At 53.0% G+C, this 15,633-nt stretch overlaps 1 protein-coding gene across 2 annotated transcripts in view; it reads right to left on the bottom strand.

The window, feature by feature from the left end:
- The window catches only part of MEGF6 (multiple EGF like domains 6), a 73,888-nt gene that overhangs the window by 6,551 nt on the left and 51,704 nt on the right, over window positions 1-15,633 (bottom strand). For both annotated transcript variants that reach the window (XM_085080275.1, XM_085080277.1), the window contains 19 exons: window positions 14,111-14,248; window positions 13,393-13,515; window positions 12,502-12,624; window positions 11,786-11,953; window positions 11,435-11,566; window positions 11,208-11,336; window positions 9,725-9,853; window positions 9,481-9,615; window positions 8,165-8,299; window positions 5,701-5,826; window positions 4,689-4,820; window positions 4,188-4,316; window positions 3,787-3,918; window positions 3,360-3,488; window positions 2,713-2,841; window positions 2,164-2,292; window positions 1,775-1,903; window positions 1,451-1,579; window positions 138-266 (listed from right to left, as the gene is read on the bottom strand). In XM_085080275.1, the coding sequence (XP_084936401.1) occupies window positions 138-266; window positions 1,451-1,579; window positions 1,775-1,903; window positions 2,164-2,292; window positions 2,713-2,841; window positions 3,360-3,488; window positions 3,787-3,918; window positions 4,188-4,316; window positions 4,689-4,820; window positions 5,701-5,826; window positions 8,165-8,299; window positions 9,481-9,615; window positions 9,725-9,853; window positions 11,208-11,336; window positions 11,435-11,566; window positions 11,786-11,953; window positions 12,502-12,624; window positions 13,393-13,515; window positions 14,111-14,248 (2,505 nt within the window). The remainder of the gene's footprint in view (window positions 1-137; window positions 267-1,450; window positions 1,580-1,774; window positions 1,904-2,163; window positions 2,293-2,712; window positions 2,842-3,359; window positions 3,489-3,786; window positions 3,919-4,187; window positions 4,317-4,688; window positions 4,821-5,700; window positions 5,827-8,164; window positions 8,300-9,480; window positions 9,616-9,724; window positions 9,854-11,207; window positions 11,337-11,434; window positions 11,567-11,785; window positions 11,954-12,501; window positions 12,625-13,392; window positions 13,516-14,110; window positions 14,249-15,633) is intronic.

Below are 15,633 nucleotides of genomic sequence, written 5' to 3' on the forward strand. Positions count from 1 at the left end.
GTGCCCAGCCAGCCCAACAGCCTCAAAATATTTTGCCACAACTTGTAATTCGCGTTAAAAATGAAGTTTCCCTCCTTTCCAGGCTCTGGAGCAGCCTCCATTTCCCTGGATTTCCCTTCCCATGGGGTGTTTCTCACCTTTCTCACAGCGCCGGCCCCTCCAGCCCTGGGGACAGTCACAGGCACCGGTGACATGGTGGCAGGAGACGTTGTCCCCACAGTCACAGAGCTCCTCACAGCGTGCCCCAAACTGCCCCTCTGGACAAGCTGCAGGGATGAAAACACGGGAGAGAGGACAAGTTGCACAAAAAAGATGATGTGGGGCTTTTTCCCAGTGGTTTCTGCAGCACACAGAAAGGTGTCTGTGCCTTGGCAGATTGAAATACAACCTTGGGGAGCTGACAGGACCCTAGCTTGGCTCTTTTAGAAAAAAATAACATAATTTCTACCTTTTTGAAAGAAACTACAGAAGTGTTTAACACTGCCGGGTGCTGCTGAGGCTGTGTGTGGCTCTGGGCGCATGTGACAATGCAGGGAGGGGACACTGTGCCTCGGGATGTGGCAGATCCAGAGAGGTCATTTGTCTGGCCAAGCCTCAGCTGCCAGCCGAGCTGTTTACAGCCTTCTGACGGGAAAAACATTCCCAGCAGGAAACCTGAGAGAGGCTGAGGCTGCAGCAGCAGCTTCCTTGTGCCAGAATTCAGCTGGCAACTGCTGCCACTGGACTTTACACCCTGATTTAAGGACATGCCAGGCTGAGCTGTCGTGACCCCTGGAAGGGAAGAAGCCTGGAGATCTCTTTTTGGTGATACCTGATGAGGTGCCTGTCACTGCTCTGAAGGCCAAGAGGCTTTTCAACACTTCCTCATGGTAAGGGGATTGCCAGGGTGTGTCACATCTGAGGACACAGCAGTCATGGAGCCACCGAGGGACAGATGTCGTGGTTTACTGGGGTTTGGGAGCAAAGCCAGGCCCTGAGGGTCAGTGTGATACAAGGACACCCAAAAGAATGGAAAGAGGATGATCCACTGTTAGCCTTAAAATAATCATGGCAGAGGAAGATCCTCCACTGGTATTTTGGTTTCACCAGGCAGGGTTGTGCCCTGCCTTCATCCCTGCTTGGAGCCTCTGGCTCTGCACTGATGCCTGGGGGGTCTGTGCCTTTGGGAATCTCATCCCTCTGCCTCCAGCACTGCCACAGGCTGCTCTGGGTGTGCATCAGCACTCTCAGGACAGCCCTCAGGGGAAAGGAACAGATGGGGTTGGAACTGGATGATCTTTAAGGTCCCTTCCCACCCAAACCCCTCTGTGATTCCATGCAAGGAGAGAGCACAGCAGTGGGAAAAGCTGGGGCACAGCCAAAACCATGGCACTGCTGTGCTGAAATCTGGATTTCATGCCTTTGCTTAAACCCCACACCCTCAGATGAAAGCCCCCCATGCCCCACTTACTTCTCTCACACTTCTCTCCAGTCCAGCCGGGCTGGCAGAGGCAGTGTCCAGTCTGGCGGTCACAGAGTCCCCCGTGCTGGCAGTCACAGCGCTGCTGGCAGTCCAGGCCATGCTGCCCCTGGGCACAGGCTGGCAGGGGCACAGGTGAGACACTGTCCTGGTCCCCCCCCTCCCTGCTCCCACCCTCCCAGCTCCCACCACCCACACACGCAGGAAGCACCATGCACTCCCAGCCCCTTGCACATCACCTCCAACCTTCAGAGGAAAACCACTCCAAACCAGGACCTGTTTGCCCCAGAGCTGTTTCTCCAGCTGTTTCCTCACCCAGCTCGCAGGCCAGCCCCGTCCAGCCCGCAGGGCAAGCACAGGTCCCCGTGGCTGGGTCACAAGTGCCACCGTTCTGGCAGAGGCAGCGCTGCTGGCAGTTCTTCCCGTAAAAACCTGCCGGGCAGGCTGAGGGAGAAGCAGGACAAACATCCCAGTCAGGACACAGCTCCGGAGGTTTGTGCCACACTGCCAGAGCCGTGGGTGGATGGTCTGATACAGAACAACACTGATTTTTATGCAAGATGAGCCAATGACACCCGCAAGGCTGCTCAGCTGCCCACAAAACAACATTTGGTATTTCACCTGCTCAGGTAAGAGGCAGCAGCATCCCACCCACCCCGAGGAATGGCATTCCAGAGGAAGCAGGCAGGGCTGGGCAGTGTTACCTTGCTGGCACGTGGGTCCTGTCCAGCCCTCCGAGCAGAGGCAGCGGCCGCTGACGTGGCTGCAAGTGGCGTTGTTGAAGCAGTGGCAGGTCTGGCTGCAGTTCTGGCCATACCTGTTCTCCTGGCATGCTGCAGGGGAGCAGAGCAGGCAGGAATGTTGGGCAATGTGGGAATGACTGCAGCCAGGCTCCTACCAACTGTGCCAGGGCTGGGAGAGAGCCTGGCAGTGGTGTGTGGCTGCTGTGTGAGGCGGTTTTGTGGTGTTACAGGGAAATAATGTGTCCTACAGGCACTGACATCTAACAGCCACTGTTACCATCAGCATTACATCCTTTTATCTGTTTGGAAGCAGTTTTGCTGGATGCCCAAGCACTCATTCCATCCAGCCACAACACGCTCACCCCCCAGTCTGCATCCAAACTAAATTCCATGCAGAGAAAATCATGAATGAGGAAGGGACAACCCAAACCTCCAGTTCCTATGACCTGGTAGCACAGCCAGCCCTGGCTCCAGAGTGCCCACAGATGACACCTGGCCACAGACACCTACCCTGGCCACAGCGGGGGCCAGTCCAGCCAGGGGGACACTGGCACTGTCCTGTCACAGGGTCACAGTGGGCACCATTCAGGCAGTCACAGGCTTGCCGACACTCCAGTCCATAAAATCCGTCGGGGCAGGCTGTGGAAAACAAAGGAGAAATCCACACAAAACACTTGGAGCCCTCCCAGGTGTCTTCCGGTGGCCTTTGTGGCCAACACAAGGCAGCAGCAGTGTGACAGCACTGCTGAGGGCTCCCCCTGGCAGGGCAGCAGACACTGGATGTGAGTCACTGTTGACATTCCAGGTACAGGAGAGGGCAGTGGTGGATCAGGAGTGACAGCTTGAGGCTCCTGACCACTGAGAGGCTGCTGGGGGAGCTGAATCCCTGCATCCCTCCAAGAGACCCCTTGTGTAACATGTGCACACTCGGGTGACCACAGCACTGGGTCCCCTATTTTGACAACATTTTGATAGTCTTTTTGCTCCCCCTAGACCTTTTCCCTTCAGAAATAAAAACAGAGGCAGCAGCTTGCACTCTTGTTGTTCTCCCCAAGACCATCCTGAGGGATTCTCTTTGCTGTAAGGGGATAGCAAAGCCAGCCAGGGAGCACAAACCCCCTGGGATGCAGATGTGGTCCCTAAGTTCAGGCACTCACCGTGCTCACAGAAGGTTCCTCGCCAGCCTGGGCTGCAGGTACAGGCCCCACTGACATGGTCACAGGTGGCTCCATTGTCACACTGACACTGGTGCCGACAGCTCAGCCCAAACCACCCTGCTGGGCACTCTGGAAAGCAGAAAGAAATGAAGCTGAGGAGCCTGTGACTTCCTGGGTCCCAGAGAAGCCATCCTAAAGCAGGAACTCAGACTCTGAAGGGAATAAAAATATCTGGCAGCTTTTTTAATAAGGACCAGTGGGTTCCAATCTGCCCCTACCCACATCACCCCCAGAACAGGATCAGTCTGGCATCAGGACTGGGACAGCAGCACAGCCAGGGAAGGGGACTGGGCTGGCCTGATGCCTTTCCCTGGACACCTGCAGGCCTGGCTGGGTGTCAGGCAGGCAGGGCAGGGGCAGCACTCACTCTGTTCACAGTGCCTGCCCGTGTAGCCAGCCTCACACACGCACTGCCCGCTCTCCGCGCTGCAGCTGCCGTCGCTGTTGCTGCAGTTGCAGGAGTGGACACAGTCAGGACCCCAGCGCCCCATGTCACAGGCTGGAAAACAGGAGGAGAATATCACTGGTGTGTATCCAAGAGGCTTTGCCAGCAGTCACAGCATCCCCTGGGCACAGGGACAAACAGGGCTGCAGAAAGGCCAGTGGCACTGCCAGCACCAGACAGACAGAGTGGAGAAACCAAAAGGAATTCAGAGAGATTTTCCTGGCAGAGGTTCAGCGTGAAGATGAGAATAGAGTGATGGCAGCTTAGCTTGGCATAGGTCAGTGTGGCCCAGGAGTGAAGGTGACAGAGCACAGGTGCCATACCTCGTTGGCAATGATGCCCTGTCCAGCCTGGCGGGCAGCTGCATGTCCCTGTCACCGGATGGCAATGTCCCTCGTTCCCACAGCTGCAGCTCAGCTGGCAGGCAGGGCCAAACCAGCCAGGTGGACACACTGCCAAGGGAAACAGGGAGGGACTGCAGGTGGCTGCTGGAACCTCAGCCCTCAGCAGAGCCGTGAGCACTGACACAGCTCTGACATGGAATGAAGGTGCTGAACAGGACGAGGGGCTCAGCATTTTGCTTCCCTTTCTGCTGTTGCAGAAGTTGTCACCATGGAGAGGGGACTAGAAGGACTTTGAAGTCCCCAGCCTGCACTGCAACGAGTGAGGGAACAGAGATGTGCACAGAGCTCAGCCCCGCTCTGCCTGCTTGGCCACTGGATGCTCCACTCAGTGGGGCAGAAGCTCCAAATCAGCCGAAATGCCCCCCATTTCAGCTGGAGATGGACATTCCAGCTGAGGGACCAACCCCAGCCCACACTCACCATCCTGGCAGTGCTGCCCGGTGTAGCCAGGTGGGCACAGGCAGGCTCCGGTGGCAGGGTCACAGCTGGCATTGTTGGCACAGTCAGGGCAGATCTCCTGGCAGCCTGGTCCCCAGAGACCCTCAGGGCAAGCTGGAGAGTGAGCAGACAGAGCAGCAGGATCAGAGGGGAATGCCTGATCTTTCGGGTTCCCTTTCTCCATCATTTCTGTGCTCATGCAAGACGTGGACTTTTGTTCGGCAGCACGTGGCTACCAGCGAGCACAGCATGGCTGTGCTTGTTCCACCAGCAGCATGGAACCCTGAGTGCTATTCTGAGCTCAATCCAGGGTTTTCATGCCAATTTTGGATTTGCATCCACTTGTGGGGAGCTCCAAGGGGTCCTCAGTGGGAAATGGTGCTGCTGGCACAGGGACTCTGCAGCTGCCGTCACACCGTGGACAGCACATCAGTCACTGCTCCAGGACATGCTGTGAGCTGCCAAGGAGGAGCAAAAGGCTAAGTCCTGCTAAAACCAGGGCAAGAATTCTTCTCCAACTGGTTCTAAGCTGCTTCAGGGCTTGGAAAAGAGGCAGCTTGAGATGTATGGTAAGCACTGTGCACACGTAGTTTTATTGCTCAGCCAAACTCTTAGGGGCAGAACATCTCTATGTGACTAATACCTTCCAGCTGCTGCAATACTGCACAATCATGCAAAAGCTTTTAATTCTGGATTCTCCAGCTTTCTAGCAGTTAAAGAGTAATCTGGTGAAGGCAATTAAACACATGCATCAATAAAAAATGTTCCTCTCCTATGTTAAGGACTGCAACAACCAAAACCATCTTCATCCTTCTCATTGTGTTGTTTAAGACTCACTGCAATTTTTTCTAATTTTCCACGAAGATGATTCTAACCACACTGGGTGTTTTTAGAATGAATTTTAGTAAGAGCAAAGTAATGGATCTACACCTAAACCCCTCTCTCCACACCTAAACCCCTCCCTCCACACCAAAATTCCTGAGCATTTGCTCACCTTGGGCACAGTCATGTCCCATCCAGCCGGGCAGGCAGTGGCACTGCCCTGTCCTTGGGTCACAGGGTGCTCCTTTACAGGCACAGGGACGCTGACAGCCTGGCCCAAATGTCCCCTCAGGGCACTCTGTGGGAGAACAGCAGGGTCAGAACTTCCCCCCCCAAAGTGCCCAAGGGGATTTTACCAAGCCAGCCCTGCAGCCCAGAGGAGCCTCAGGGTCTGTGGGGAACAGCCCAGCTGTGAGAGGTTCCCAGTTGGGCTCGTGGTTTAGTGGGCATGGGGGGTTTGGCCAGGGCTTGGACTTGATGGTCTTGAAGGTCATTTCCAAACTTGATGATTGTGTGAGCCTGGGTGTGACCACTCTGTGAGCCACACTGGTCACCTCCAGCATTGCCACCACCACCCTGATTTGCCTATCACTTCTCTCTCCTTGTGTGTCCTTCCAACAAGAATTTCTCCATGCAAGAGTGACCACTGATATTCCCAAAAGCTGAGGCCAAACTGGTCTTTAGTTTTCAGGACAAAGACTCTGCCTGAGCCATGCTGCTGTCTCTGGGCTGGGGTGCAGAACACTGGGGTCACACCAAACCCCCCCTTGGCTTTTCCAGGATGCTGGGAGGGTTTTTACCTCCCTGGCTGAATGCCTCCAGGATCTGAGCAACAGGATTTGAAGAAGCAGCCAGGTTTGCAGGAGGATAGAGAAGGAAAGAAGGAAAGAAAGAAGGAAAGAAGGACAGAAGGAAAGAAGGAAAGAAGGAGCATCCTCATCCACAGGAGGAATAAGCACTTTTCCTTCCCTCTGCTCTGGATGCCAGCATGGTTCTGCCAATACCACAGTTCTACCTTTGTACTCCATGCCACAATTTAGCAACCAGTCAGTGACATGCAGACTGAGGGCCCCAGACCCAAAGATCCCTAAATCCTCTCTGAGTCTCCCACAAGAGCTCCACTCTCACCAAAGCCAATGTTCTGTAAAGCTTCAGCAGAAGCAAAGGCACTGACAAACCGCGGAGGAAACGCAGCGCCTCGATTTCCAGTGACACAGTGGAGTTTTTGTTATTCCTCCTCTTTGCTAATTGATGGCAGATGTTTGTCTTCACCCTTTAATAATTTCCAGATCCGAACAACAGCCAAGAGCCTACTATTTCTATACAAATATTTGTGTTATTTCCTGTGACTCCCCCCTACAGCCTTCAGCTCCTTTCTTACCCTTTTTAAAAATATCCTGAGCGGGAGCACCCAGCCTGATGAGGCTCCAGGGGCCACAGCATCCCAGCACGGGGGGCTCAGGGCTGTCAGACCCTGCCAGGTAGCCAGGAGCTGCTCCCATCTCTCCTGCCAGCACTGCAGTAGCACTTGCATTGGGATTTTTGTCTGTCTGCAGCTCTCATTCTGACCAAGTCCTGTCAGAGATGAGGTTCTGCACCACGACCCTGTGCTGGCAGATTAATGAGGTTGATGGTTGTAACTTCTGGGCTGGGGTGATGCAGTGCTTGGCTAAACATCAGTTAGAGCAGAAACTCCTGGGATGCTCCAACACAAATCCAGATGCTGACCACTTCCAACCTCTCCATGCATTGTGTTTTGCTGTCTTCAAGTCTGAACTTCAAGTGTCCAACTTCTTGAATTTTCTGTAGGGCCCACTGAAGTGGTTCAGGAGGTTCCAGCCTCACAAGAGCAGGGTAGGTTGATTTTTCAGTCTCCACTCAGCTCTGCGGTTGGCAGAAGTTATTCTTTTGCAAGCACTGTGCTCATATTTTGTAATCACCACCTCGTGCCAATGACTCACTGCCTTTAGGTTTTCTCAAAGCACCTTTGTCTGACCAAAGTGAGGCTCTCTGACACACCAACCACCCCCAGGATCTTGAAATCTGCACCCCCAGAGCCAGAGTGTTGGACACACTTAGACATACACAGAGCTGGGCAGTTCAGTCACTGTCCCATCAACTGGCCCTTCATGGGAAGAGCACAAAACTGCTCCAGGAGGGTCATGCAGAAGTTTAAATCCTAATGTAAATTAAATGTAAAATACTCTTTGGCACTTGCAGATGAAATGGAGTTTCAATATGGAATACAGAACAGAGCAGAAAATGTGATATTGTGCTGGGCAGGGATTGCCTGGAAGGGAAAACACACCAAGGCCAGGGACAGATAATTAGATCCCAATCACCTCCATCTACCAACACAGAGATATCCAGTGGCAGGATGAAGCCAGACCTTGTTCTCCTTTTCTGAATCAGGCTCATTCTGTATGAAGAATTCACTCTCCCACTTGAAAGAGGGACCTGTGGGTGGCAACTCCTATGTCCCTAAACCCTCAACTTGTCACCCATCAGATCATCCACAGTGTGTTGTGACTCTCGGGGGATTCTGGAAGTGCCTTTGTGTCATTTTGTGAAGGACAAGTGTGTGGAAAGGCGAGTTTCCAGCACTTGCAGAGCTGCCCTGCACGGCCCTGCCTTACCTTGGTCACAGAGCTCCCCGTGGTAGCCTGGGGGACAATCCTGCTGGCACTCCCCAGTGACAGGGTCACAGGACACGCCTGGAGAGCAGCTACACTTCTTCTTGCAGCCATCCCCATAATAGCCAGGGTCACAGCCTGTGAACAACCATAATTAGAGACAGAGAGAGAGAGAGAATATTTGAAATTACTCCTTGCCCCTTGCAGAACCCAGCCCCAAGTGTTGAACCCCCACTGTCACAGCTGTCCCCACCCACCCACAGCTCCTGCTGACCTCTGAATGGGGCTGAGTGTGAGCAGGGTGTGCTGCTGAGTGAACAAGACAGTGTGGGAGGGTGTCTTTTTGGGAGCTTTTCCTGCAGATTAATGTGGGGAAAAGAGGCCGTGGAGGAGAAAGGGGATTCTCTGGGGATGCTTTGTGGGAACAGAATGACACCAGATGACACCAAGTTAGGTGCAAGTGTGGATCTGCTGGAGGGTAGAAGGGCTCTGCAGAGGGACCTGGACAGGCTGGATTGATGGGACAAATATAAGGATATGAGGTTTAACAAGACCAAATTCTGGGTCTTTTACTTTGGCCACAACAACCCCTGCAGCACTACAGGCTGGGGACAGAGTGGCTGGACAGTGGCCAGGCTGGGCACTGATGGACAGCAGGCTGGACATGAGCCAGCAGTGTGCCCTCGTGGCCAAGGAGGCCAATGGCACCTGGCCTGGATCAGGAATGGTGTGGCCAGCAGGAGCAGGGCAGTGATTCTTCCCCTTTACTCAGCACTGGTGAGGCTTCACCTCAAGTGCTGTTTCCAGTTCTGGGCCCTGAAATTTAGGACATTGAGGGTCTGGAGTGTGTCTAGAGAAGGGCAACAAGGCTGGGGAAGGGTCTGGAACACAAGTCCTGTGAGGAGTGGCTGAGGGAGCCGGGGTTGTTTCTCCTGGAGAAGAGGAGGCTCAGGGGAGACCTCATCACTCTTTACAGCCACCTGACAGGAGGGTGCAGCCAGGTGGGGTTTGTCTCTTCTCCTGGGCAACAGTGACAGGACAAGAGGACACAGCCTTAAGCTGCACCAGGGGAGGTTTAGGCCTGACGTTAGGAAGAAGTTCTTCCCAGAAAGAGTGACCAGGCATTGGAATGGGCTGCCCAGGGAGGTGATGGAGTCACCATCCCTGGAAGTGTTTAAGGAAAGCCTGGACGTGGCACTCAGTGCCCAGATCTGGATGACAAGGAGGTGTTGGGTCACAGGTTGGGCTCGATGATCTCCAAGCTCTTTCCCCCCCCAGCTATCCCTGTGGCTGTGATGTGTGATGTGTGCTGCACTCACTGTCCTCGCAGCGCTGGCCGCGGTAGCCAGGCTTGCAGCGGCACGAGCCATCCCGCGCGTCGCAATCCCGCGAGTTGCGCTGCAGGCACTGACACTCCTCCGAGCAGCCAGCCCCAAACGCCCACTTGGGACACGCTGCAGGCACAGGGAAAAGCTGGTCAGTTACCCTGAAAACCTCCTTCCAGGGACAGTGCCCAGAAAGGCTGGAATGCAAGGAGAACAGCAGGGAGAAGGAGAAGTGTACCCAAGTGGCAGTACCGGCCGTACAAGCCGGGATCGCACAGGCAGGCTCCGTAAATCCGGTGGCAGTGACCCCGGTTGGCACAGTTGCACCTCTTCCTGCAGTGCTTCCCGAAAAATCCCTTAGGGCACCCTAGGAACAGAGAGTAATCAGCAGGTTGTTTTGATTGCAGCAGAAAAACACACCGGAGGCAGAGCTGTGTGAGGCCAGGGGTGCAGCCAGGGAGATCAGATTCCCTGCTCCAGCTCCAAATCAGCTGTGCAGTGTCACAGGGGATGTCACTTGCTGTCACTCTCCCTGCTGCTCCAGGGCACCCATCAGCTCTGCACTCACTGTCACCAGCAACTGTGCTGGTTGGGACAGAAATAACCCACCCACAGGGCTCTGAGAGGTCAAGGCTGTCCTCTGTGAGAAAGCAACCCATGAGGCTGCTCCTGTTGAAAAGCCACGGGGATATTTGCACTATTAAGTGAATGAAATTATTGTTTTTTCTCAGTTATGCTAAAGATGTCGATATTGGAAGCACATGGCAGACAGGCTGTGTCAGCAGAGCACTCTGGCCAGCACGTGCTTTGTCCCTAGGAACAGTGGAGCAGAGGAAATGCCACCCTGGGACAACAGAGCAATTCTGATTGTTTATTTTAATTTTACCTTCCTGTTTTCTCTGTTTTCCCCCCTCAATTACCTCTTTCCTACAGAAAGAAGAGGTCGGGGTATGTCTCGTGTTCATTTGCATTCTGCTTCGCTGTCCTCCTTCAGTAATAGCTCCCATATGCTCCCAATATGTGACTGAAGTCCTTTTGTCTGAATCTCTGACTGTCTCCCTCTTTCTGGTTTTCAGATTATGTCCCCCAAGTTCTAACCCTTTGGGAGCAAGGAACAAACACCACCAGCAATGACACCTCCTTTGGGTACTTAGGGTAACTACTGCTGTCACAGCTTTCCAATGCTCTGGGTAGAAAATACCTCCATGGTTTCCATGGAAATTTACCATGGAAATTGTGGGTTTGACATTCTTTCCTGTGTCTGCCACTGAATGACCCATGAAATAGAGATGTCTGCCCCCAGTCATCACTGAGCAGCAAACAGGGACTGCAAAGGTCATTCAGTGCAAAGACAAGGCAGAACCCCTGGAGCACTATTTTGTGGGGGAAAGTCCCCTTTACCACCCCTTTTCCTTTTTAAAATGACATTTTTCCACACAACACTCAGTGGTCAAAGAAGTCAGATGGAGCAGAGATGATTCAACAAGAGGGTTGAAAGCTGCTGTCAGGGAACAGCTACAAAGGGATTTGGCTTAGGGAATCCCATGGGAAACACTTCCAGGCTTCAGAGAAGCACATAAGGGACACCTGAGAGTGGCATCAGAGATGGCCACAACAGCCATTTATCCAGTGATGGCTCTGCTAAGACATTGCCACCAAGAAGGAGGAGGCTGGGGAAGGTCCCCAGCACCCCAAGGAGGGTAAGGGGACACAGCACTCACCATCCTGGCAGAGTTCTCCAGCCACACCGGGCGGGCAGCGGCAGGTGCCAGTCACAGGGTCACAAGTGCCACCGTTCTGACAACGACAGCTCTGGCTGCAGTTGCTGCCAAAGGTGCCGGCCGGGCAAGCTGGGGAGGGACAGGGAGATGATGGTCAGCCTGGCCACAGCCTCACAGGATGGCAACCACTGTGCACCCCAGGGCAGGGGGGCAGAGCTGCCACTCACTCTGGTTGCAGAGGATGCCAGTCCAGCCAGCAGGGCACTGGCAGCCGCTGCCCTCGGCGTTGCAGGAGGCTCCGTTCTGGCAGTCATCACAGGTCAGGCTGCAGTCAGGGCCAAAGGTGTGCTCCAGGCAGACTGCAACGAGAGGAACTGCAGGTGAGAAACTCCCCAAGGCAGCTGCAGAATCCCAGGGAGTTTGGGCAGAGAAACCCCCATGTCGTGGCTGCAGCAGAGCTAAACACAGAAAAGCACTCAACAGGTCTTACGTATTCACCACACAAACCCAGCATGCACCATTATTCCTGAAGGGTTCCCAGCAAAGCATGGCACTGACTGCTACTGCAAAACACCCACCAAATTTCTCTGATAGCGTGTGCTCCCCTCTCGCTTCCATCTCTTCCTCCTCTTCCTCGTAGTCGTCGTTGAAGAGCTGGGTGAATTCATCCCGCAGGATGGCGACGTGGGGGATCGGGCGGATCACGGGGCGCCGACCATCCAGAGCCTCCACCGTGTCCTCGATGGCTGGGCAAGCAGGGACAGAGGTGACAGTGTCACAGTGGGAAAGGAGAAAAGGGTTTTGGGAGGTGAACAGTGGGAAAAGACCTCTGTAGTAGAAAAGGGAAAGCAGAACTCTCAGTGGGTCTCAGGTTTGCAGCACTGATCTCAGCCTCTCTAAAAATTTTCCAAATTGTTTGGTTGTTTGGTTTGGTTTTTTTTCGCTAGTGTGGACCCAGGCCAGCTACGTGACCTCCAGATCTCTTTACTGCTTACAAATAAATAATCTGTTATTTCTTATAAGGAAAAGCTGCAGAGATTGGTGATTCTGAAAGGGGCTCTGGATCTTTAACGTGGAGCCATCACTGCAGGCTGTGTCGCTGTTGGAGGTGCAGCTGTGCCCAAACTCCCTGCACCTCTTTGGACACTGCTGTGAATGAGGCTGAAACAGAACTAGTCCTGTCTGGGAAAGCTTAAGGAGCTGGAAAACATGAGGTGAAGGGCTAAGGAGCTCAAATCCATGTGATCCTGGCTCGGACAGGAGGCACTGCCCAGCCTGAGGACAAGGCACTTACAGATGCAGCTCCTTCTGTCTTCATCCAGCTTGTGCCCAATGTCACAGCCACACTGGAAGGACCCTGGCTGGTTCTGGCACGTGTGCTCACATCCACCGTTGTTTGCAGAGCACTCATCCACATCTGCAAAACATGGGACACTCCAGGGGAATAGGAGCAGGGACAGAGAGCCCAGACATGCCTGGCCATGCAGCAGGAATAGACTGGTGGCATCCTCTCTGCTAAATATGTGAAGCCATCGACTCTAAAAATTGAGACAAACCACCTCAGGGATTAGGGATGACTGGATTTCAACATAAAATGTGCTGGGCTTCAGTTCCCATCCATCATTAATTGTGTAGGAACAGGTGGGTGAGTCTGGCTCTTCCCTTGGGAAATGCTGAGAGCTTTGGAAGTGAGAACAATTATTAGGGGGATTTTTCCCCACATCCTTTCTGTTGAGAAAGTGATTCATCAGAAAGCTGGCAGGAAAACTGGTGGGAGCTGGGAGAAACTGGAAGAAATACCTGGCTGTTCTCACCCAGGTAAGACAATTGCTTCTTCTCCTAATTAAAAGCTTCATTAGTCACTGTCTTGGCTGTGTTTTATACAGACACTGTTATTTGTCTGTATCCCCTGGGTGAAAGTGACGGGCAGTGTTGGCCTCTGGGGCTGGAAACCAAATGGTGTTTGTGAATTCATGGGGTCAGGCCTGGGCCAGCTCACTCTGAGTCATCCTGATGTGAACTTGATGCTCTCAAAATTCCCATTGCCCCTCTGCAGTTGTGCTGGGCTTAGGGCAGGGGTTACAACTGAGCTGCCCAACACTAAACAGACAAACCAGAACTAGAGGGATCTGTTCCCTGAGTGTCCCTGGCTCTGCCTGGAGCCCAGCAAGGTGTTTGCACTCACCATCACAGCCACAGCCGTCCGTGCTCAGCCTGTATCCAGCATGGCAGGAGCACTCATAGCCCCCAGGGTAGTTGTAACAGTCTTGCTGACAACAGTGAGAACCAGTGTCACACTCATTGATATCTGAATGAAAAACAAAGGGTGTTAACGCACTGCAGACTGGTGACAGGAACTGTTAAACTGCTCCCTGGCTAGTTCTGGTGAGCTTTTATTCATCTGCTGCCAAATGCTGAGCCAGGATTCTCGAGTTCCTCTTGAAATGAGGGAGCTTTGTGCTAACAGATCATCCCTCCCCATCGAGGGAGGAATCCTGAGTCCTTGAGGGAATTGCTCTGTGATTCCCAGTTGGAGATTGTGGCTACAGGTTTCATGTCTTTACAAGCAGGGTGAATCCAGCTGTAACACTGACTCCTGCTTAGGGCAGTTTCATCAGGGAAAAGCTAATTAGTTTGGAAGTCATAATTGCTGTCCAAGTCATAATTGCTGTCCAAGTCATAATTGCTGTCCAAGTATGTCTTGAGGGGAGGTTTGGGATGTCTTTGAGCAGAGCAAGATTTCATCTCCTCTCACTTTCCATCAGTTTCTGTCCTCCTTATTCTGTTTGTAGTGCACATGTACAGCAGCCAGGAGCAATCCTGACCTAAGATCCCAAGAGGGATCCTCACCATTATTTGGGATGTGCTGGGAAATCAAGATCTGGACCTTTCCAGTTCCTTACCAGTGCATGACCTCTGGTCCTCTTCCAGCCGAAATCCAAAGTTACAGGTGCAGACAGGGCCAGAGCTGGTGTGGTGGCATGTATGGGAACAGCCCCCATTGTTGGCTTCACAGCTGTTCACAATCTCCATCTCTATCCCTGGAAAAGGCAGCCTGGTTAGGATCCCATGGGATATATCTGCACACACCGCTGGCCCCTGCCTGCCCTCTGTGCTGTGTTCCTGACAGCTCCTGGCACTGCATCCCTGTGGAGGAGCAGGATTTGCAGTGGGAAAGGATGGAAATAGCTCAGCACAGAGGCCACTGCTGGGCTGGGAAGTGGGGTATAAAAAGAAATCTCTGGATCTCACACAGACTCCTCGGGACAGCGTGGTGGAGCAGGCTCTGGACAATCTCTGGGATGAACAGGCTCAGGATGAAACTGCTCCCACTCCTGCCAAGCAGCAGCGTGTGCTGCCAACCAAAAGTTGGCTCAGCCTCAGAGCAGAGCTGTTCTGGTGCCAGGGAGAAATGGGAGCAGCAGAACACAGCTAAGTAGGGAAACATCCAGATGCCTACAGCGAGAATCGTTAGTTCCTGACATGTCAAGAGTGGTCGGCGCAAACATCAATTGCAGCCATAGATCATCTGAGCTTGGCAAGGTTTCTGTAAACTTGTCTAGTTAATTAAGCTTTCTTAAACTAAAAGGAACTTGTTTCATGGAGCTTTGACTCAGTCCTGAACCTCAAGAAAACAATTTCTGCCTTCAAGAACACTGAGTTTTTCGTGCGTTCAGACCCAAGGAGGATGAAAGGAAGGGATTTTGATGCTTCCCAATGGATGTGTGCTTGTCAGAAACAAAACCTGTGCCACAGTGGAAGACTTCATTCCAGATTTCACAACGTGATTGTCATCCCTCTCTTTCCTTTTCTCATTAAAGCAACACAGAAAGGGTTTTTCTTAAAAGAAATGTGCCAGGAAGAGCAGGGAGAAACACCTTTCATGTGGAAAGGCTGCTTCATTGACCCCAGGGCAATGTCCATGCTTATGGTGTGACTGGCTGTGTCCCTAAGAAGAAAGTTGTGTACATACTTAGGCTCTTAAATCTCTGGTGCCCCACATTGCTCTGTTTGGTGCTTTTCAAGACCCACTTACAGCCTGCAAAGCCTTTCCCTCATACCCTTGGCAAGCTCCAGCAGCTGCACAGGTAGAACATCCCAGTAAGACCAGCTGCCAGCACTGGGAGTGCCATGGTGGCTGTCCTCTGTGAGGGGCTGGTAGCTCTGGTTCAGCCTGGCCCTGCTGGGGTGCACCAGCTGGACAAAGCTGTATGGACAGTCCAGCTCACTCTTGCATCACAGTGTTTATTTCTGTCCTTGCTGGGAGCAGATGTGATCCCTTCGCTGGCTCAATTCCTCCCTCAGTGACACATCTGCAGCTGACTGAGCTGGTCCAGCAAAGTCCCCAAGAGCAGATCTTGGCTTATTTAGCACCAAATGGCTCCAAATCAATTGCCTAAACCAGCTAAAGTAGCTTGGTTGAGAC

This window comes from Lichenostomus cassidix, chromosome 21 (genome assembly GCF_008360975.1).
Source record: "Lichenostomus cassidix isolate B80296 chromosome 21, HeHo_3.0, whole genome shotgun sequence".
Lineage (NCBI taxonomy): Eukaryota > Metazoa > Chordata > Aves > Passeriformes > Meliphagidae > Lichenostomus > Lichenostomus cassidix.